We start from the raw sequence: 22,461 nt of genomic DNA, 5'->3' as shown, positions 1-22,461 counted from the left end.
AAATAAAATCATCTGCAGCACTAGCAAATTAGTAATTTTTGATAATTAAATACAATTTGCTTATTACAGCTGCTTTAAATTCATTTATTTCAACATTTTTACATTTTCTGTTTTCTACATGGGTTTTGTCCCCGCTTAAATGCATTATTGGTAAACTCAAGTGTATTCACAAGTCTCCCGGCTCTGGTCCCACTGGCCACCCAGCCTGCTTGTTGTTTGTTGTTGCAAAAAAGTGTGTAGGTCGCCGCCAGTGATCGAATAATTTAAAGTTCCAATCAAATTGGATAATTGCGGAACGGCAAAAAACCCTAAACGTTACTCTGGGCGCCTGGCGAACATTTACCTCTGAATAAATAGGCCAAAAATTGGAGCTGCAATACCCACTGGAAATTGGCACAGACTGGAAAATCAATCACCCGCTACATCTGTGTGCAAGTGTGTGTGTGTGTGTGCCTTTGTGAGGCGGCTGCACTTAATTGAAATTTAAGTCAAGACCAGAGACAACCCATTCAAATTCGGAGTCTTTGCGGGGCGTTGGCTTTCACTCGACGACGAGGGCACCTCGATAAGGCGACCCAGTGAAAGCTGGCCAAGATCTCTTTGTTCAAGGTCTTTGGCAGCGGCAGCGGTGCATCACCATAACAATGGCCATCAGCTTTGAGAAGAATCGGTCTGAGATAGTGGCCGCCTGGAAGGATGTGCTGGACGACAAGAGCGCCACGAATTGGTCACTTTTCGGCTACGAGGGCCAGACCAACGAGCTCAAGGTGGTGGGCACCGGCGACGGCGGCGTGGATGAGCTGAACGAAGACCTCAACAGCGGCAAGATCATGTACGCCTTCCTCCGCATCGAAGACCCCAAAACGGGCCTCAACAAGTACTTACTCATCAACTGGCAGGTGAGTCAAATAGCCAGATAGCCTTATCTAATCGCCGTACGCATAATCATTTCCCCAAACTAATTTAGGGCGAGGGAGCACCTGTGCTGCGCAAGGGCACCTGTGCCAACCACATACGCGACGTGTCCAATCTCCTCTCCGGCGCCCACCTCACCATCAATGCCCGCAACGAGGACGACATTGATCTGGAGCGGCTGCTCAAGAAACTGAGCACCGTGAGCTCCGCCTACAGCTTCAAGGAGCCGCGCGGCGCCATGGAGGAGCAGAAGGCACCGGTGGGCACCAACTACACACGGGTCATTCCCACCAAGGAGCTCAACGCCAGCGTCATGCAGGACTTCTGGAAGAAGGAGGAGGCCGAGGAGAAGCTGCGCCAGCAGGCTGAGAAGGAGTCCAAGCGGCTGGAGCTGCAGAAACTCGAGCAGGAGCAACGCAGCCGGGAGGAGAAAGAGCACAAGGAGCGGGAGAAGCTGGTCATAAGCACCACTAAGCTGCAGCCGGCGCACATTCCCATCAAAACGTAATCATAAACCTCAAAAGTTAGCCCAATTCGATAGTAATTACTTTGTTATTTCGAACAGCTCCCCGCAACCACTGAGTCCGGAGAAAACGGCACCGGGATTTGCCAACAATCTGACCGATGCGGAGCGCATGCGTCAGGCGAGGAACCAGGAGGCCCGCGAATTGATTGGCTCGCGTGTGGGAGCTGCCAAGGCCATGTTCACCAAGCACACCAGCGAGGGTCAGCTGCAGTCCAAGTGGGTGTTTACCTTTCTCTGTATTAATTATAAATTAAGCAACCCCTTTTAACCCACAGACTGAATACGCAACCACCGGCGAAACCGGCTCGCAATTCTATTGCCCAGCGCATTAATGTCTTCAACCAGAATCAGCCTCAAGAAGCACCTGTGCCTTCACCGCCACGCGCTGTGTCCCCTGCCAAACCGCTGCCCGTGGAGACTCTTGTCCCAGTAGCCCCTACTCCGGCTCCAGCTCCAGCTGCTGCTCCTGCTGCCGCTGCCGTTGCTGCTGTTCCGGTGGCTGCCGAAGTTGTCTCCACAATCGCCGAAGTGGAGGAGAGCCAGCCCATAGACGATCTACCTTTGGCCCACGAAAGCGAGCAGTTCTCGACCATCAAGCGGTCGCCGCACAGTAAAACCAACTCACTGCAGTCGCAGTCTCCCGACGAGACCACTTCCTCCAATGAGACAGACACCGCTGTGTACCAAAATCAGGATGAGGAAGTGCGCACCAAGGTGTCGGTCACCGTGCAGCAATCACAGTCTGCTAAGACGAGCGGCCTGAGCACTCTGGAGAGGAATGCCCGTAAGTGGCGGCCAACATGACCCTTATTCGAGCCTTATTTCAAACGCTTGTATATTTCAGTGACGGATTTGGTGAACGAGGACGATTTCATTTGCCAGGAGACCCTCGGGGATCTGGGACTGCGAGCCCGGGCCCTGTACGATTACCAGGCAGCCGACGAGTCGGAGATCACCTTCGATCCGGGCGATGTCATCACGCATATCGATCAAATCGATGAGGGATGGTGGCAGGGCCTGGGCCCTGATGGAACCTATGGACTGTTTCCGGCAAACTATGTCGAGATCATCAACTAGGGATCGCCCCAAGTGCCAAGCAGCTGGGACGCCCCTTTGCTAGATATCTACACCAACGCAGCTAGCCTCTATATTTTGGATCCGGACTATAGCTACTTAAACACTTTAACCCTACTCTTGAACAATAATGCGATACACGTAGAGGAGATGCAACGAGGTGACTAAATGCGACTATAAGATTTTTATCGTACATCACGCGTCTGTTTTTTAACTACATACATATTATATCACGTATATTCCATGCCACATATGCGACCCATTCATATACGTTGTTCCCATTTGTAACCATATATTATTATATCATTGTTTGGCCCCGATAAGCGCGGCCGTGTTGCGTCCTTTTAAAATGTTCTTAAGACACATACAGAGTAACCACTTAGTCAGTATTTAAGGCCCGCTCCATTCCCGATCCAGGGTTCTTTTGTATATGTATTATTGATTGAGATTTGTAGCCTTTTCGATAATAAAACTTTGATATTTGTGCAACAGAAATATAATAGATGGCTGTATCTTATGGTCAACAATATCTACATTTATTTTCGCATTAATTAGTAGCATAAATAGTTATCATAGTTCTTCTAGAAGTGTTTGCCTTTGTTTAACAATTCACCTGCAGCAAAGCCGAGTGTTTGGATGCGGTTGCTGTGACTGTGGCAAGCAAGCGCGATTGCTGTAGATTTGTATGAGATCATACGGCGGCTTGCTGCCCATTGCTGCACAATTAACGTATAAAAACTTCGTGGTGATCTATCCGCTTAAACATAATCAGCTCTTTTAAGTGAGGGACAACGCTCGTTGCCAAATCGTTTTCGTTCTGTTAACTTCCGAATTCTATGCAGGCACTTTTCTCAAAATTAATTTCCTTACTAGCCTATAATCTATGCTGTGTGGTTGTGTGTTTGTGTGTGTGGTATGATGAGTGGGTGATGAGATTTGCATGTTTAAATTGTGGGTGTGCTTCTACGAAATACTAGCAAAGATTCGTTGCCAGCTCTTATTCCTTCATGTCACATTCACATCCACAATCACATCCAATTCACATTCACTTTGAATTCAGTAAAATCAAGTCTGTCGCTATCCTTTGATGAGTCGGTATCCTCCGCCGCCTGTTGTCACTTGAATTTGGTTAATTTACGTAGCTGCTTCGAAACGGTCGCCTTGTAAAGGCGTTGTGTTCATCATTCCGACGTCGTGGTGGTCGTCTCGCTCTGCGCGGTGACCTGAGTGGCCTCTCCGGGAGCAGCGGGCTCCTCAGCGGTGGATTCGGCAGCAGCTGCTCCTCCTTCCACAGCAGCACTTGGTGGCGGCGGCAGAGGGATGGGCTCCTGGATCTTGGTAGCATCCTGTGGCTGTGGAGTCACTGGCTCCGCAACTTGCCCAGCGGCTTCTGGGGCAGCAACTGCACCCGTATCCACTGGTTCGACCGATGTCGGGGCTGCTGCTCCCGACGCCGCCCTAGCGTTCTCCTCGGCCTTGGCCTCCAGCACATTTATGGAAGCCTGAATGCATCTGCAAGGGGAAATCATTGAGTTAGGCCTTTTGGAATCAGGATTCGAGCTGCAGGGACTTACTTGATGGCCTCCTTGCGGGCCAGGCGAATGCTGTCCTTGCCGTTCGTGTCGATGGTGTCCAGCTTGAGCAGGTTGCGGGTCAGCATCTCGTCCAGGTAGGCGTACTCCTTCTCCTGGCGCGTTCCCTTGAACTGCTCCACCTTGCCCATTAGTTCCAGAACATCGCGCTGTATGTCCTGGATCTTGTTGATCGAGTTGAGGGTGTGGGGCGTCTGTGGAGGTAGCCCGGCGGCTCCCTCAACCGGTGCCTCCTGGTCAGGATGCGCCTGCTGGGTATTCAGTGGCGTCGGCCTCTGCTGCTGCTGTGGGGCAAAGTGAGCCTGTGCCTGTGCCTGTGCCTGAGCCTGAGCTTGGGCACTGGGCGGAGCGTTCTGGTTGGGTATCTCCTTGTGGGCATTGATGATCGGCTCGGTGCGACCCTCCACGAAGATGGGTATGGTGCGGATGTAGGTGCCGCCCGGAGTCTGTGGGGCTGGCGGCGGGGTCGACTGCTTCTGCTGCGGATGCGACTGCTGGTGGGGCGCATAGTAGGACTTGAACTGCTGACCCTGGACGGGCGGACTGGTCTGGGTGCCGAACTGCTGCTGGTGATGTGCGCCAGGCTGTTGCTGATGCTGCTGCTGGTAGAGCAGGTTCTGTTGCTGCTGCTCTGGCGGAGGGGCGGAGTGGGAGCGCAGTCCCTGATCCTGCTCGGCGGCACTCTTCACGCCCATGTCCACGGTGTTGCGCAGTCCGTGCTGGTTGAGATTGGCCGGCGGGGCACAGTCCACCTCCGAGCGGCCGGTCGGGTCCTCCGTCTGGATGGCAGCGTCACAGAGACGCTTCGATGGCGACTGTGGCACCTGTTGCTGGGGCGGCACAGCGTACTGGTAGTGCTGCTGCTGCTGCGGCTGCTGCTGCTGGGGATGCTGTTGGGTATACTGCGTCTGTGGCTGCTGTGGCGGTTGCTGCTGCTGCAGGGGAACTTGTCCCGCGCCAGAGGACACTCCCGGACCGCGTCTTGCTCCGAAACCATCTGGGATATACTGGCGGAACTCCGAGGGCAGCCGGTTGAAGAAGTCATCGTCGTTATCCATGTGGCTGTTGGCCCCACTGGCCATTCGTCCGCGCCGGCCCATCGTGGAGAAGCGGGGGAATCCAAAGTCTGCGTCGTCGAAATAGGATGAAAAGTCATCGTCAGCATGGGCTTGGGCACTGGGACCGTGCAAACTGCTCCGCTTACGTGAGTCGCCAAAGCCGGCGAAGGGATCGTGCATCCGGCCCAGATGCGAGCGCGGGAACATGTTGTCCATGTCCATGTTCGGTTCGAATCCAAAGTGTGTCGGCTGCAATCGACAAAGAATGAATCAATTAGAATAAATGCTATTATGCATAAACAGAAATATTAAATTCACATTGGCATTCTACTTCAAATCCTACCACCGTTTAAAATATTTTTATATTTCGGATTGAAATGTTTTGAACTTTAAAATGGCAATATCAACATTTTCATTCAATCAAGATAAGTTAAGATTTTGCTAAAAATTCCACTACTTGTTTATGAATTTGTATACTTTTTAATTTAATTAAACTAATTTTTTGATATTTTGAACTCTGACTAAAATGTTGTAGAACGTAATTTTTAAACTAAAAAGGCTAGTTCGAATTGCAATCACCAAATTGAACCTCATTTAACATGAATTTTCTTTCCGTGCAGTAGTGCAAATTGTTTGGCTCGGTGGGCGAATTGTTTATAAATAACAGGGTGAGTCAGAACCCCATAGACGACGACGACTGGCAAACAAGTGATGTCAATTGGCAGTGAATGAACAGCTGTTGGGGAGCGGAACAATCCGATCCCGAACCTTACCTTTTGCCCGCTCGATTTGTTTACTTTATCAATGAGCACTGGTCGGTAATTGTTTTCGCTACAAGTGTACTTCTACGAGAATTCCGCTTCTGTCTGTCTATCCGTCTGTTTTTCAGCGATTGATTGCTTTTCCGCTTGGTGACGTGATGCACTGCGTCCGATTGTTTGAATGTGAATGAGGCGAGTCGTCGGCGGAGAAGCCTTTTAAAGCGAATGTCGCCCACTATCGAATCTGCTGGCTCATTCTGGCCACTTCTCGCAGTTTCTACAACTCTCGAACGCTTTTTGAGTCTCTCCCAGAAGGACGTTCTCTCTCTCTCTCTCTTTGGACTCAGTTGCCCGAGTGGACTTGAGGAAGTACAGTGAATTAAGTCTTGCGAGTACCGCAAACAAGATAACTTAGTTACAGGGCACACTCGAACGCTGCACCGTTCACATTTTTTTTTTTAAATCATTGAGATGTAAACATATAGAGAGAGAGAGAGAGAGAGAGAAAAATTGTAATCTTTGTAAAAGTGATTAGCAATTGTGTTAATTGTTTTACAATACCCGTCAATTAGTGATATCTATTTTCTTACTAACATATGCACACTCAAAAAAAAAACAGTCTGCGAAACAAAAATCTATATACAAAAACGATATATAAGTTTATCTGAATATAAGCATTATTATTAAAATAATGGGTTCTAAATCATATTATTAAATTTTAAACGGTATTTTAAAGGCAGCGAAATGATTAAAACATCTGATAAATGAAAACGGAACGTAAATCCGAAATTTTTTTTGGGGTTTTAAATATTACATAATTTTTTAATTGTTTTCTAAAGCTTAATAATGATTATAACATAAAATCATTACATCTTTTTTGAAGAGCTTGGTTCCAAAGTCCAACTTAACTTAAGCCCACTGTTCTTTAACTTGGTGATGACGTTTTTATATAGTCAACGTCACCAACGCATCGAAATGTGGCCCCCGCGTTGGCCAAGAGGTTGAGCAACCAAAAGACACCCACGCTTCACATTAGACAACTGGCTTGCTTCCACCGATATGCGCACATATGGAGTGTCATTATGTGTTACTGTGCGCTGCGGTGCCCACCTACAGCGGAAAACACATATACGCACAGACTTTGGTCGAGAATCAAGAGCGGGGCAATGAAGCGGTATTCCGCCTGAGAATCGGCGCCAAAATAGAAAGAACGAGAGCTACGCGTCCATTAGCTTGTGTGTTTTGTTCTAGAAATTTTCTAATATTTCGTGCTATTCGTTCGTGATAGATCTGAATTGCTGGCCATTAGATTAGGCCGCAACAAAACAGCTGTACATTACTTGTCTCTGGTAAAATTCCGCACGCGTTGCGGCATTAATCATACGTAGCGTTGGCCAGCTGAGGATAACTTGTCACGACGACATCAGACCCCGAAAACTAAGCCATCTCCCAGCAGATATAGTCACAGTAGCTTGTGCCGAGTAGGTCAACAGAGTGTGCACACACACTTGACACACTGCACCCACCTCTTTCGCACAACACCCCCTTCCCTTTTTGAGAAGGGTTTGGGGCATTCAGGCAACCACACTGACTTATCCCATTGTTTTGTATTCTTATTGCGGTTTAGAGAGTTTACAAAGCGCCCAAAGCCTATGCGAAATTGCAAAAGATTCAGTCGGGAAAAGTAAAACAAAATGGGGAAAATTCGCTGTGTCATAGCACAGTGAATAAATAAAACTTAATCGCTTTCCCAAGAAGTTTTCACAAGCAAAGAATAAATCTTTTTGCACATTAATAGTAATGTACTAAAGATTTAAGCTATTAAAGCCTCATCCAACTAAAATCAACATCTTAATGCGAAATATTAATATATTTTATTTAGAAGACGTTGTGGATATAACATTTTTAAAAAAATAATGTTTCGAATAATATGCAGTCCTTAAAGTGAATTTAAAGTTCTATTAAATTCGATTAATTAATTTACACAAATTGCATCTCATAAAAGAAGTTTTGTTCTTAAGCATTTTTATTTCTGGCAGATTCCAAAAAATTATCTTTCTTTCACCGTGTTAAGATTTCCATTTAACTGTACCCCTTTTCGTAATCTCCACTGTACTTCAATTGCCACACTGCTGGCGAACAACAAAAACCATGACACTCATACGAATATGTCCCAGCTATGCGATCGAGGTTGGATCGAGGGGACCTGGAGGGGGGTGGGAGCGGGCGACCTTGCCAGGCGCCAACCTTGGGATCTCTCGCCGCTCGTCTGCCACCCCCTCCTCCTCCTCCTCCTCCCACTCCGCCGTACAACCGCTGGCGGCCACTCACCTGAAAGTGTTGCTGCTGCGGCTGCTGATTCGGGTGAACCTGCTGTTGCGGCTGGAAGTGCTGCTGCCTGGGCGATCCGTAAGCGTTTTGCTGGGGATTGTGGTAGTGTGTATTCTGTGCCGCCTGCTGTGGGGATCCGTAGCCACCACTCACGTACTCGCGGTTCACGGGTATATTGACTCCGGGTCCGGCGGGCGAACCATTGCCGCCGCCGGCGGGATTGCTTTGCGCCTGATTTGCCGCCATCACAGTGGGCTTCATTGCTGATTCGCTGGCCAAAAAACACTATCCGTATCCGTAACCGTAACCGTACCGCTATACGCTATAACCACTATCGAATCGAATCCGTCGTCGTCGTTGTTGTCGCCTCGCTGCGTAGCGACAATTTTTAATTTATTTCCTTTTGTTGATACTTGGCTGCGACTTTTCGTCGGCGACTACTTGTCGTGCCAGTTGTTGAGATTAATTTTTGGACGCGGTGGGGCGAGGGGTTTTAGGGGGCCTGGGGGGGTGGTGGCGCGGGCTCACCTTGAGCGACGTCGACGCGTGCGAATAATACCGCTCGATTTCTCGTATGTTCCTTGCAATTTTGCTCCTGCTTCTGGCCGGAGTGTGATGTCACTTTTGGCCACACTTTCTAGCTGCCACTTTTTTACTTCCACTTTTTGCTTTTCAGCTTTTTTTTAAGTATTTCCGCTCGCCTCGCTCGCGCTCTCTTTTGGCCCTGCGCGCGTGTGTGTGTGTGTGTGTTTGGTGAGTGAGTGTGGGTTTTTTCGGATTTCTATATTCAATTTAAAATATATATAGATTTTTTATTTTTGCACATTGCCACTCGGGTTTGTTGTTGTGTTTTTGGGCCACGCACATGCACACGGGCGTCCTCACGCTGCCAGAGTTGCTCGTTGAATGAGCGGCATCGCTATCGCCCGTTGCTGTTAGCCATTGGCAACGCTCTCCATTCGCCCCACTGCGGCGCTCTCAGTCGGCCCCACTGAGGCGCTCTCTAGTCACTCTCTCCGCCGCGCTCTCTCGCGGCAAGCTTTGCTTGGCTTCTACCTCCCTCTCAGCCGCTCTCCTCTCTCTCTGCTCGTCAATTCAAAGCCTTAATTGGTAAATATTTAATACTATCTTACGGTTTTCGGATACGGCTCTTTCGGTCTCTCTCCTGCCAACACAGCTCTCAATTATGCACCGATCACGGCCCAAGATACACACACATCAGACTTATAAATAGACGTCCGCTAGAAAGTTGGCCGAGAGAGAGATAGAGAGCAAGAGAGCGGCAGTCGCATGGCTTCTAGAATCTGAATCTGTAACCGTAAGCCACACTGCAAGAAAAATTGATGTGATATATCGAGAAATTAAATATCATTTTAAGGCAGATACTAGCATTGAAATTAGAAATGTGAAAAATTACTTAATTTCTAAAGATTTCTATACAACATCAAAATTATATTCATAAAGGTGAACAAACTTATCAGTTAAAGCGCACCACAGGAAATTGATGGTCGTTTCAAGGCTTATCACTCATACGTACTGTTGCTTCGACCAATAAAATATTTTCATCGGTGTCGAAGAACTGCATAAATAGCATTTGAGTTTAATGTGAAATTCTTAAATATAATTTGTTGGTGATATTAAAATTAGGAAACTTTAGTAAGCTGATCTGATCGATCTGCATTTTTTCTGTGTACTGGGACCGCCTACATACAACCACTGCGTCACAAATGTCGAAGAGCAACAACAAGTTAGAGGCAAAAACAAAGGCAACGGCAAAATCAGCAGCGTAAACAGTTGTCATCGCCCACTGACGAGTCTTGTTGAGCGGCCAATCAATCGATCAATGACTAACGATCTGTTGCCACAGCTCCCCCACATTGAATCCCTTTCGTGTTTTTTGCAATATACAAAAGTACATTTTGCAGTAGCGACAGAAAGTCTTCTGCAGTCAAGTGTTATCGCTTAATGATCAGCTGATTACCACCAGTGGTTTGGGCCAACTGTTTACTCCACATTCTAAGCGTCTATTAGTCACTCACGCCACAAGTATTTTCTTAGAATGCCAAAATGACCCACACGCACAGTTGCGGGCAAAATAATAAGAGCACTAAAAAAAGTGATTTTAGTAAATTGCCTTTTCTTAAAATTAATCTAAAAATAATACAATAACAGAAAGTAAAAGTGGCAAACGCAAACTTTACAAATGAATTCTGGATTACGGACATTCTTGTATGAAGATCAAATTATTTCTTTTAATTTGGGGAATTCGATGACTAAGTCTGGTGGTTTTATCATTTTTAAAAGGGCTTTCTGTCTTGATAATTTAGTTGACTCTATGACACAGAAATTTAAACATTTCATCCTAAGACAATCATAAAATCTAAATTCAGTTTATTAAAATATTACTATTTTTACCTAAACAGTGCTATTCGAGTATGCGAGATCTGAGTAAATATGCATGCTCATATGTATAATCGGGTAGACCGCGGCGACACGCCCACCCATCTTTAGCCGTTGGATGTATTTTCCAAATATTTTCTCGTTGTTTGGTCGAACAACTGCGTCGTCAGAGCATATAAAATCGGAATAATTCATAATTAAATATTGCACATCTCTCTTCACAAACGAACATAGTGTGGTGCATATATCTGATTATATACAAGCGATTTCTGTTGTTATAAATGCTTAAGGGATACAAAAGCGAAACGCAATGCGTAGGAATTTAGTTCTATGATGCATTTCTGACGTATTTTTCAGAACTCGAATTTCAAAAGCGAAATAAATAAAACATTTAACATCGTCGTCTAATTAACAGAAAAAAATTAGTTTTCTTTCAATATAATTTAATGAATCCATTGTTGCAAGTTACACATTTGCAATGAATCAGAAAATAGAGTATTTCACACAGTCTTTATTACCATTTTAATCCACTCCTTTTATGGATCCACAAATGAAATGTAAGCCGTCAAAACAAATCGCATTGAATGAGTCAGACAGAAGCAATTGTTTATTCTGGCTAAATATGCTGACATCGTAGTGCCCCCGATTCCCATTACAAAGTGAAACAAATATGAGTTTCATATTTGGAATTTCGAATTTAATACTTCGGAAGAAACGCCTTCTTCTTGTTGGTCTAATATGATACAATAATAGCTCGTAACTAGTAGGAATTAATTTTAAGTTGACTTGGAAAAATCGTGTTGCTGCACCAGATATTCGGGATAATATTTGTATTATTCTTGTTTTGCCTTCTACTTAAGTTACTTAAACTTTAAATAATTAAATTGGAAAGGAAACTCATGCTATATATTTGATACATTAATTTAAGGTTTAAATAAGTTAAAAAATAGATTGCTCTGTACCTAATTATTATTAATTATTGATAATTTTGTATACCACTGTGCCGCCCATGCTGTGCAATGGTGGCACTACCATATAGTACTCCACTACCGTTAATATCGAACATTGGCTCAATTAACCGTTTGAAGAGGGTGGCTTTGAATTTGCTGGCATTTCGATGATTATTGCTAGGCCGTTAATTGCCCACCGCCGACAGGTGAGGACTTCCAATAAGGACAAAAAACCAGCAGCCCACCAAAAGACCCGACCCTCTCAATTATATAACTGAATCAAAAGGTTTTTACGCACTCTGCGGCCAGGAGCAGGAGCAGGAGCAGTAGCACTAGCACTCACCTTCACACTCTCGCTCTCGAGCCGAGCTGCCAAATTGAGTGAGTTTTTATTTTGGCGCGCTGTGTGATGGCGCAGACTCGGCTTGTTCCCATTCATGCCCGCGGGCATCGGGTGTTGTGCCTCAGTGCTTTGGTGGCTCGGCTCCGACACTACCACTCCGTTTGAGCCAAGTTCCAGTGGCTAAAGCTAAATGTGCTGCTCAGCTGCTCAGTCTGTGACCAGCGCTCGAGCCGATTCGTTTGGCGCAATCCTTCCTCAGCGAAAACGAAACTCACGCGGCGGCTGCAGCTCGTTTTTTTTCTTTTCGTTTGTTTTCACTATCCACACATTTCACGGCTGCGTTTCTTGCGGTCTGGCTTTCATTGTTTCGACCCTCAAACGCCTTTTTTTCACGTTTACCTTTACGGCTCCTATCTACGAAACGACGCTTCTTGAGCGAAACGACACGGAAAAATGGTCGGGACACTGTCGACCAGGCCTTAACTGTCACACAGTTTAGTTTTGTGTTCACACTGCGAGAAAAGCCACAGCAGCGAATAAGCTAGAGAAGCGAGTCAAAATTTGTGCATTTGCGGCCGCCGCCAAAGGGGCTCCGTGAGGCTCCGTGATATAACAGGAGTTGCCGCTCGACTTTCTTCGCCTTTCTTTCTTGGTCTCTCTCTCGCTCGCTCGCGCGTCGGAAGTCGAAGTCGCAGTCGGGGTCCCCATGTGGCAGCTCCATTGACCAGGAGGCAAGAAACCGGAGCGCCGAAATTAACGTAAGTCCTGCGATTCCCTTTACGGCTCTATAATGCCACATTCCACATTGGGTTAGTGACCCGCGCGTCCGATTCGCCTTAAACGCAAATGTCCCCAAAATTATACTCCAATTCTCTTATATGGAACAATTTACGGCTCTTACGAATAATTATTTTTCTGTTTTCGGGCACGCAACTTGGGAATTAGCGGGCAGTCCTCCACCTTTTTCCCTCCCGTGTCAAACGCGCATAAGTGTTTTCCATGTAAATCTCGTCCCACGGGTCGTATGGGTAATGGTAATGTGTGGCTCGGACGGGTCGTGGTCTGGCCTGCTCTGCTCTGCTCTGCTCTGTCAGCCGGCCGTCAAAGTCGAATTGGTGTGAAAATGCCCCGAAACGTGACTGTGAAAACCACTGGCAGCCAAGAATTGCAGGGCTCCGTGCCTGCTCATATATGTTTCGGATTGGATAGGGTTTGGGTGTCTTGTATGAGCGAATTTTAGTTAGAATAGAACAGAATACTAATAATATTAAACAGGAGAACGAAATTCCGTTTTTCCCGCGATCGACTTTATCCTTCCCTTCAGGTGAATTTCAAAAGATGTATTGTCTCTCAAAAAAACACTTATTTAGGATTTAAATGTTTGAGGTGTAGAAAAAATCATGTTTTAAGAAAGAAAGCATGCATAATAAATATAGTATAGATTGTATTAGGACAGTAAATTCGGCATTCGGTCGCCAAAACTTAAAAAAGTCAGAGGATTGCGTCAGGGCATATCATAAAAAACCGATATGCTAATAAATCGTGTATACGCCTAGTTGACTGCTAATTACTTGTAAAAAGTCATTAAACTGCACAGTACACAAAATGGCTAAGCAATAACGGCTCACGTGCCATATAATCCCTATTTATCCACCCATTTTTATCTCCCCCCCACCACAAACCCTCACTTTGAATGCTTAATTTCGCTTAATTTCCCTTGTTGCACACTAAAAACATGGCCAAAGTTTTTACGCCACTCTCATTGCATATGTAAAACGAAATTAATATTTTGAGTCATGCATTTCGACCGCTCCGCTCCCCGCACCCCGCCCACCTGCCTAATTATTTATTTAAATTGGGTTCTGTCAGCAGCGGAAACTTTCCGAGTCGAGTGTATGGTTCATTAAGTTCAGATTGTCACATTTCGAGGGTTCCATTCTGCAGGACTCGGTCCTGAATGCAGTTAATTAGCTGTGGCCTGTACAGAAAAGCTGAAATGTAGATGAAATGCGGGTGGTGGGGGGAAAGAAAAACGGATGCATTCCGAAATCAAGGTTGATGTCCCCAGATTGGCTCAGATTATGTGTGCCATCATGGGGTTGGTGATGGCGATCGCATTTCAGTTTTATTGCCACGGCGATGGCAACACTTTGTCTCTGTCAAATGGCGGGGTGCCAAAGGGAAAACATTTGGGGGACCAGTGAGAGCCAGTGGCCAGTGGAAATAGTTTCTGCTGGCACTAGCATTTGCTTAGGACCCGGTACAATGTTTGCTTCCAGCAATGAAATCCTCGATGCTCATGAAATCAACAACCGTCGACCATCCCTTCCCTCTGCTGAGCTGTTGTATGTTAATAAAGCATTTTATGGCAGCACGTGTCCTCTTGGGCGAAACTTTTGCTGAGTCGGCTTCTGGCTCCTAGCTCCCAACTCCCGACCACAGACCCTTCTCCTCGGAGACTGCTGCCGGTCCATTGACATACCCGTAGACAAAGCGGCGCTATTTGGCTGCCGGCTTGACTGCCCCTATCTTGTGAGGAGACGCAAACATTACCCTCCAACACACTCCATCCTTTATATGGTCCTCCTCTTATGAGTTTGTGAGGGTGTAGCCTTCGAATTTATTTAAAACTGCCTGCCTGGCAGCAACGGAAGCAAAACATAATCGCCTGTTTCGATATATTTATACTACAGTAGCTATTGAGTTCGAGAGACTATGTAAACAAATCTATATATTAGCAGTCCTTCGTTTTTGTGCTTACTTTTTGACATCTCGTATACGCTCTGTTGGTCAAAAACATAGGTAAGAAAGCTGTGCTGCTCAAATCCATATTTTATCCAATTCCGATGGGAGAGAATTGGTTTGTGTTTGCCAAAATTTCATACTCATACGTATATTGGTCAACAAAACAAAAGTAAGATACATCAGCTTAGATCTATATTAGTGCTTAGATCTATATTTTGTTTGGTTTGTGGTTTGCCTGAATTTATATCTGAGTGTGTGGGTGTGTGGAACTCATACTAATGTTTACAAAACCAGCTGGAATAAAGTCAAAAAAACTCTCTGTTTCTGTACAAGGAGCTTTACTATTACTGGTTTCGAATAAATATCAACCCAATTATGAATACGTATCCTGCCGTATTTTTTGAGAACATTATGGTTTTCCATCTTCGGACATAAAACACCTTTAGAAAATTTAAAAATAAGTTTCACCAGAACCTTAAAATTTGGTTCTACGATAGCAGTTTAGTTTAGAGAGGTTAAACTGTATCCTTTACAGGCCTCGGCGTGTGCGTCCCCATTCATGCCTGAAACATTTATTACAAACAAAGCACGACGGAAAAAATTCATATATTTCACAGTCAGTGAGCAATTGGGACCCTTGGTGTGCCATTCGCTGCTCCTGCCACCGGATTTTGCCCAACCGCCATAACACTCCGCCATTGACTCACCAAGCCTAGCGATGGAGTCATAAAGCGTCACTCGGTCCCAATCCCATGCTGTCCTGGTAGGTGCGGCTTCTAGTGCCGCTGGCATGTATTTTATTGCTCATGTAGAATTTCTAAACGATATAATTGACTGCCAGCCGTAGGGGGCGGCGCACGAGATGGGCGATGGGACAAGGCCGACTCCGGCTAATTTATATGCATACGATATACACACAAAACTATCCTCCTCACCCCCCACCCTCCCGTCAAATGACATTGGGTACAACAAAAAGGCCGAATTATAAGTCGATTGAAGGGAAATGATAATGAAAAAAACATTCGTGGAAAAACTCGCGGCATTTCGGGGAAAACCCAAAGTGAAAAACTTGGCAGCGAAGACAAAACCTGGTCAGGAAAAGTAAAAGCGGGGAACGATTTAAATTGATTAAAGCTTTCCATAAATTTCGACTCGCTTCAATGTCTGCGCCCCAGGACATGCAACACTTTTTTCCTGTCCGAGCTGTGAAAAAATCGCCTTGGCAACCGGCCCGGAAATGCATGGTCGTAGGCAGGGCAGAACATCCCGCCAGAATGCGATTTCATTAGAAGTTCGTTGATGAATTCAATGCAAAACTGTTTTTCAATCACCGCCCCTAAAATATTTGGCCACCGGCTAAACCAACACGTTCGCACACGGACACACGAACACGAGGACACAAGGACGTCACAGGCGCACAAGCGAGTCGGTTCCAGCTTGCACTTTCAACTTACACAAGAAGAATAATTAAATTTTGAGATTCTACAAATTTTTTAACACATTTTCATTAGTAAACATTGACTTCTCTGCAGTTCCGAATACTAACAGTAATTAATAAGATATTAATTGTTCGTAATATCGAGATAAGATTTTTTATATCTTACAGCAAACAAATTTAAGTGTCGCCTAAAATCATGCTACACAAAAATATTTATTGAAAATCGCAAAACTAGAATATAATTTATTAAAAACTCTTATATGTTCCACAAATAACTTAAGTCCTAAAATCAACTATCTGTCTAATTTTTATCCTGGCATACATATTAATCAATCTCCAATTGATAATATTTTAATATATATTTTTTTAAGTGCATCAATGCCACTTTAATCCCGAGACGAATCCGTGTATGCTGCGGACACACCGAGCTCCATCCGTACGGAATCGTAGGGCGGAACACGGAGGCTGAGGCGAGCGAAGTGTCACATCAATTGAATTGAATGGCGGCTCTGGGGCCGATTCTTCCTACTCGACCTCGCAGTGGGCGCAGACTATTTATAGCCACTGTGATGCTGATTGGATGCACTTGAAGTCCATGTCGCCGCTGTCCGAATGCTGCTAAGCAGCAATTTTGGCTGATCAATTGCCTCCGATGCCTTCGAGAGGATGAAGGGGCTCGATTGACTGCTCTAATTTCGTAATTTCCCCGGCACGGAAGTGGGTGGGTGGACTTAGTGTCTGATGGTGATGGTGTCCTGGTCGAGTTGGCTGGTAAATGACAGCACACGTGCCTTATCTGCTCCGGCTCCTTCTTCTTCGGTTGCTCGAGAGCATGTCAGTCAATTTAATGCCCGTGGCTGCGACGACAACGTGCCGGGAATGAAATTACAACAAAGCGACACTTTGCCGAGACAACTTATGCAAATGTGGCGGATTCCAAGTGCACCCAGCGGATGGTGGTGGTGGTGGTGTTTCAGCTCCAAGTGTGTTATACAACACACAAGGTGGAGGTCTGCCCACGTCCTGACTTTGCGATGAGGCACAGGCCTTTGCCTTGCCATTATCCTGAAAAGGAAGGAAAAGGAACGGCCTGATGGGCAACCAACTGTTGCCCGCTAACCTTGCCCACTTTTGGGGGCCAAGCCAGGTGGTGGTGCTGTTTAGCCCCTGGCATTTCGACCTCAATACGAATCCGTAATCCTGCCTAGTCCCAATACCAAACAAACAATCTGTTTCTCTGTCTGTCTGTCTGTCCCACTAATGAGATGCAGGCGAGTCAACGTCAAGGCCTGTTTACTTCCGCGACGAAGGCGGCGACAAAGACATCCATTATGTCGCGGCCATGGCAGTGGTGGCAACAGCTTGCAACATTCGCCACTTGCACTTTCATCGGACCAGGCTAAGGCCCAGGCCCAGAGCCACAACAAAAGCATTTAGCTGCCCCACCCACCAAGCAGCACTCACATTGCCATTTCCTCTTGGCCTTCGCCGGGAATATTGCGCCCTGAACTTGTCAAATAAAGGATTCTCTTCCTCTGCTTCTTATCCTTTCAGCACTGTGCTTTTGGGCCAATTCGTTTCACAATTGAGGAAGTGAGCCGCAACTTTTAAATGAAGAAACATGGGGAATGGCATGAACAAGGTAAGAGAATGAGGACAAGATTTATGACTGACAAAAAAAAAAAACACAATGCGGAAGCCGATGACAACAGTTCCAAGGTCTGCACAAAACTCAAACAGCCATAAATGCAGCAATTTCAGAGCTAAAACAGATAGGTCTAATATCCTAATAGTTTAGTTAACCTGATTAGAACACGGACTTAAAATCACTTTATTGTATAATTTAAATTCAAAAGATATTCGAAACCTAAAAGAATATGGAATGATCAAATTTTATAATGCGGCCACAGACTTTAATAACATTTTAACACATTACATTTAGTGAGGATCTCATAGCTTTCATTGATTTAATTTTAATTAATTTAAAACCATTTATTACATTTTATAATTAACAGCTTTATTGATTTAAGTTAATCCAAATTCTGAACATATTTTGTGTAAACTAATTGTACATTTAAATGTACAATGTAAATGTACATATGTACTATCTTATATTCGATTTCCTGTAGCATCTCATTTTTGATAGCACTGAGTATATGGCACTATAGATCGGTGCTTAAATATCGATAAACAAACTAGTTCCGCAACCAGGTGTAATTGGTATTATGGTACCAACTTCTCAGTGAGAATCTACGATTGTTGTCACGGAAACATGTCACTGGCAACGAAAACTAAACAACATGCAAGGAAACCAATAAAATAGGCTTACATTTTCACAATCTCACATTTTCACATACACACAGCAATCACATTCGTAGGCACACACCTGTAGTTGAATTGGTATCTGATCGCCCCACAATGAACTGGCACATGGGAAAGGTAAACTCGAAGCGGGCAGAGCCTAATCCTTCAACTATTCCCCCTTTGCTCACTATTATTCAGGTCTTGCCGGGACTTTATGTGGGCAACTACCGCGACTCCAAGGATCATGCCCAGCTGGAGAGGTTCAAGATCTCGCACATCATCGCCATACATGACAGTCCGCGGCGTCTGCTGCCGGTATGTTGATTTCTGGATGGGATTTCTATCCATGGCTGCTTTGCTAATTTGCTTTTCGTGTTTTTTAAAGGACAAGCACTACCTGTGCGTGATGGCCTCGGACACGCCGGACCAGAATCTCTCCCAGTACTTCTCCGTCTGCAACGACTTCATCCACGCCGCCCGCCTGCGCGAAGGCAACGTGCTCATCCACTGCCTGGCGGGGATGTCGCGCTCGGTGACCGTGGCCGTGGCCTACATCATGACGGCCACGCACCTCAACTGGAAGGAGGCCCTGAAGGTGGTTCGTGCCGGTCGCGCCGTGGCCAATCCCAACACCGGTTTCCAGAACCAATTGCAGGAGTTTGAGCAATTTAAGCTGTCCGAGGAGCGTCGCCGGCTGAGGGAACGCTTCCCATCGTCGGCTCTGGAGCAACTGGATCGCACCAAGGTGGTCACGGCACTGGATAACTACCAGGAGCTCCTGCAGAATCGCGACATCTGCGAGGGCAACTGCTCCCGCGGCGAGAAGTGTCCTACAGGTGCGAGCCAGGATTTAGATGGGAATGGGCAGGTTTTGGAGGATGAGGAGGAGCAGGAGGAGGGTGAAGATGTCCGTAAGGTCAGGAAAAGCTTGGCCTATACATTGAACTTTGCGGTGGACAAGTGGAAGGGCAGTACCTTTGACAAGCCATTTATAGATTTACAAAATGAAGCCCCTCTGGACTTTAACTGTGGCGAAGATCTAATGCCAAATGTGCGATACTTCGACCCAGATGACAACAAAGGTCGGTTCGTTAAGAACTGTGACTCGGACGATGAAGAGGCCCGGTACAGTGCTGTCAAGGCTTCTACGAAGCAAGAAGAACTCGTCAAGCGCAAATCGAAGTTCACAAAACGACGTCAATCGAAGTCCGACTTCAAGTCTCATAATCTTAGTCCTAACAAAACTTAATTACCACCAATAAAATATTCATTCGCTGCAAGTTTTACAAGTTTTCTCTTTTTTAATTTTTTTATTTAATGTTTCATATATTGATATGTGAATAATGGTAGATCTAATATTTTTTGGTCCCACAAGCGGGATTATTTTAATTGTTACTATTTTTCAAAAAAATGAAAAATGAATTATGATACACATTTTCCTTTCCGTGCAGGCGTCTGCAACATGGACCCCACCAAGGGCTTGTTCCGCCGTCGTCCCTCCAACGCCTCCACCCACTCGCGCCTGCGTGCCCAGTCCTCCAATGCCAACGCCTCGTCCAGTTCGCTCAGCGTGAGCAGTGCCGCCGCCCAGTCCTGCCCCACGTCGCCCAAGAACTCACCGCTCCCGCTGGTCCGCCGCTCGGTGGGCAACGAGCGAATCCCCGAGGACGAGATCGTCCTGGAGCAGCCGCCCACCACGTCCCGCGAGGCGGCCGAGTATGCCGCCGCCTTCGAGGATGCCCGCCGCGAGTGCAGCGAGCAGCGCCAGCAGCAGCTGGGCCGGAGCCAGCGCTCGCCCCGGCTGGGCAACTCCTCCAGGGAAGCGCCACGGCCGGGCAACTCCTCCAGAGAAACGCCCCGGGTGAGCAGCGCCGGCAGCCGGAGGGAGTCCGCCGCCAGGGAGGGGAGCGGCACCGCCCAGCTGCAGCGCAGTGCCAGCACGGTCAGCGGCTTCGGAGTGCGTCCGCGGAGTAGTCCGGCTGGTCTGCACGCCTATACGGGTGAGTGCGCAAGCCTAGTTGGTTGTAAACGGTGCAGCGACTTTATAAAGCGTATAGGTACATTTAAAAACAGATTGTTTAGGGAATACAAACTTGTAATTTAAAACTTTTAGTAATATGTGTTCTTGCCATTTTTAAAGCATTCCAAGATACCTTAAAAATCATAAAATTTGAAATTTTAAAGACAGGGTTTTTGAAATGCGGTTTTTGAAAAAAGTGAAAAAAGTTTTTAAGAAAGTATTCAATATTTTTAAATAAAGCATATTATAAGTATATACTCGTTTAACGCAGTTTAGTAGTTTAATTGAAAATAAATACACGGCTTATGGTTATGATTTACGTATAGTGGCTGCACCGTTTACAGCCATCAATAAGGATAATGCATAGTTATTTATTGTCCTGTGACAGGCTCGGTTCCTTCCTCCGTCCACGGGTCTCGAGTGGATCTGCGGGATGCCGACAAGGGATCGGCCATCTACCTGGGCTGCTCGGCACCGAGAGCCTCCACCCTGTCTATATCCTCGTCGAGGGGGTCGTCGGGTGGCTCTGCCCCGCCCTCGCCCTGCCACACGCCCCCCGCCAGTCCACGTCATGGCGTGAAAAGGTTACTGACCTGTGGAATCACCAGAAATGCCCAATAACCAACATGCTCGTCCACAGATCCACCAGCCTGGTGAAGAAGCCGAGATGAAGTCCCCAGCCAGTCCTCACAAGGCGAGGAGGTTTTTTTTCAAAGAAGAAGAGTTGCCCAGGCATCTGAATCTGTAACTATAAATCTGTAGTCCTTAAGCAACTGGCACCCACTTTGGCTAAAATGCGCGCGTGACCTGCAGACTTGTTTGGAAGAGGACCACGGATTCCTTCGATTGGTCGGATTTGTGGTATCCTCGAGTAGCTTACTATTGTTAGACGCTAGGGCTGAGACATCCTTCGTTTCCGGCTTTGGCTACCAAAAGTTGTTGATCAATTTTTAAAACACCGCATTCGGGGCACTGTCCTGCGAGTGCAGCCTGAATCAAATGAAATCAAATGTTGAGAGATTATTTTTCAGAGACGCATTTAAGAAATACCGACATATACATATACACACATATTTACTGTATATTATATATAGCGTATTTATTTATACGAGCAGATTTGTTGTCGGTCGATCCACTTGGAAGGACTGATACCCCGGTTATCCCAAGGTATTGGCCATTTGTTAGTTTTGTACCGCGAGTTGGCCGGCAAAGCGATTGCGGAGACAGTCGAACAATAATAATTGAGAATTGTACAATTGAACAATTGCGTATATTTGATTATATCCATTGTTGTTGCAAATATTTTGATAGCGAACAAAAAAACAAAAGCGGTGAAACCATAGAGAAGCGTTATATACATTCATACCTAGTTGATATAGTAATGACATATGAGATTTGAGATTGTTATTTAGAATTGTTGCATTGTGTAGCATTGAATATATAAACAAAGTTTATTAGCTCACCCCACCCTCTTTCTTCCACACTCACCCAAAACAAAAAAAAAAACTCGGACCCCCCAAACGAGATGAAAAGCAATATGGAGCGGACTTTTCCACATTAAATCACCAAACAAAATTAAATCTAATCTCGAAAAATCGCATTAAAGTGTGCTTTAAAGCTTGTGGCTTATCATAATGAAACCAAAAACACAATTAAAAACTATAATCGAGTAAGAAGGTAAAATTATTTACAACCTTTCCTAGAATATCGAAAACAATCTATTGGACATTTGAGAAGTTTTTGCAAGCTGGCTTTGACAAAAAATAAAAATGGTTCAGAGATACACAAAAACACATACATATTGAACGGCGATGAATGGCGAATCCAATACTGTATTTATAATGCCTAGAGAAATGCACAAATCGGTTTTAAACTAAAGTTATATAAAGAAATCGTTAAGTTTGTCAAATGCATACAATTATTATACAATAATAAAAGCAACTGTCTCCAAGACACAGCAATTAGAATGAAATCTGATTGCGTAACAAATAGAACATAATAAAA

The 22,461-nt window shown here is 45.6% G+C and overlaps 3 protein-coding genes across 7 annotated transcripts; 2 read left to right on the top strand and 1 right to left on the bottom strand.

Moving 5' to 3' along the window:
- Positions 1 to 185: 185 nt before the first annotated feature.
- Positions 186 to 3,010, top strand: LOC108146726 (drebrin-like protein). Its single transcript, XM_017272822.2, has 5 exons — positions 186 to 899; positions 968 to 1,419; positions 1,481 to 1,657; positions 1,717 to 2,225; positions 2,286 to 3,010. The coding sequence occupies exons 1-5, from the start codon at positions 645 to 647 to the stop codon at positions 2,516 to 2,518; spliced, it is 1,626 nt and encodes a 541-aa protein (XP_017128311.1). The 5' UTR covers positions 186 to 644; the 3' UTR covers positions 2,519 to 3,010.
- Positions 3,011 to 3,029: 19 nt separating this feature from the next.
- On the bottom strand, positions 3,030 to 9,159 carry LOC108146724 (BAG domain-containing protein Samui). 3 transcript variants are annotated; one of them, XM_017272817.2, is made up of 4 exons: positions 8,258 to 9,159; positions 5,312 to 5,414; positions 4,090 to 5,233; positions 3,030 to 4,027 (listed from the first exon to the last, which is right to left on the bottom strand). In XM_017272817.2, exons 1-4 carry the CDS (start codon positions 8,516 to 8,518, stop codon positions 3,697 to 3,699), a joined length of 1,839 nt encoding a protein of 612 aa, XP_017128306.1. In that variant the 5' UTR covers positions 8,519 to 9,159; the 3' UTR covers positions 3,030 to 3,696. The 3 variants fall into 3 exon arrangements, with proteins under 3 accessions (XP_017128306.1, XP_017128305.1, XP_017128308.1); XM_017272816.2 differs by having other exon boundaries at positions 4,090 to 5,414; XM_017272819.2 differs by lacking the exon at positions 8,258 to 9,159 and adding an exon at positions 5,939 to 6,124 and having other exon boundaries at positions 4,090 to 5,414.
- Positions 9,160 to 12,029: 2,870 nt separating this feature from the next.
- Positions 12,030 to 22,451, top strand: LOC108146799 (tyrosine-protein phosphatase YVH1). 3 transcript variants are annotated; one of them, XM_017272977.2, is made up of 7 exons: positions 12,030 to 12,708; positions 17,688 to 17,775; positions 18,636 to 18,752; positions 18,823 to 19,273; positions 19,889 to 20,437; positions 20,846 to 21,041; positions 21,098 to 22,451. In XM_017272977.2, exons 2-7 carry the CDS (start codon positions 17,755 to 17,757, stop codon positions 21,126 to 21,128), a joined length of 1,365 nt encoding a protein of 454 aa, XP_017128466.1. In that variant the 5' UTR covers positions 12,030 to 12,708; positions 17,688 to 17,754; the 3' UTR covers positions 21,129 to 22,451. The 3 variants fall into 3 exon arrangements, with proteins under 3 accessions (XP_017128466.1, XP_017128467.1, XP_041563923.1); XM_017272978.2 differs by lacking the exon at positions 12,030 to 12,708 and adding an exon at positions 18,497 to 18,572; XM_041707989.1 differs by lacking the exons at positions 12,030 to 12,708; positions 19,889 to 20,437; positions 20,846 to 21,041; positions 21,098 to 22,451 and adding an exon at positions 18,497 to 18,572 and having other exon boundaries at positions 18,823 to 19,717.
- The last annotated feature ends 10 nt before the right edge of the window (positions 22,452 to 22,461 follow it).

This window comes from Drosophila elegans, unplaced genomic scaffold, assembly GCF_018152505.1.
Source record: "Drosophila elegans isolate 14027-0461.03 unplaced genomic scaffold, ASM1815250v1 contig_208, whole genome shotgun sequence".
NCBI classification, from domain to species: Eukaryota; Metazoa; Arthropoda; class Insecta; order Diptera; family Drosophilidae; genus Drosophila; species Drosophila elegans.
This window is presented reverse-complemented; position numbering and strand designations above follow the sequence as displayed.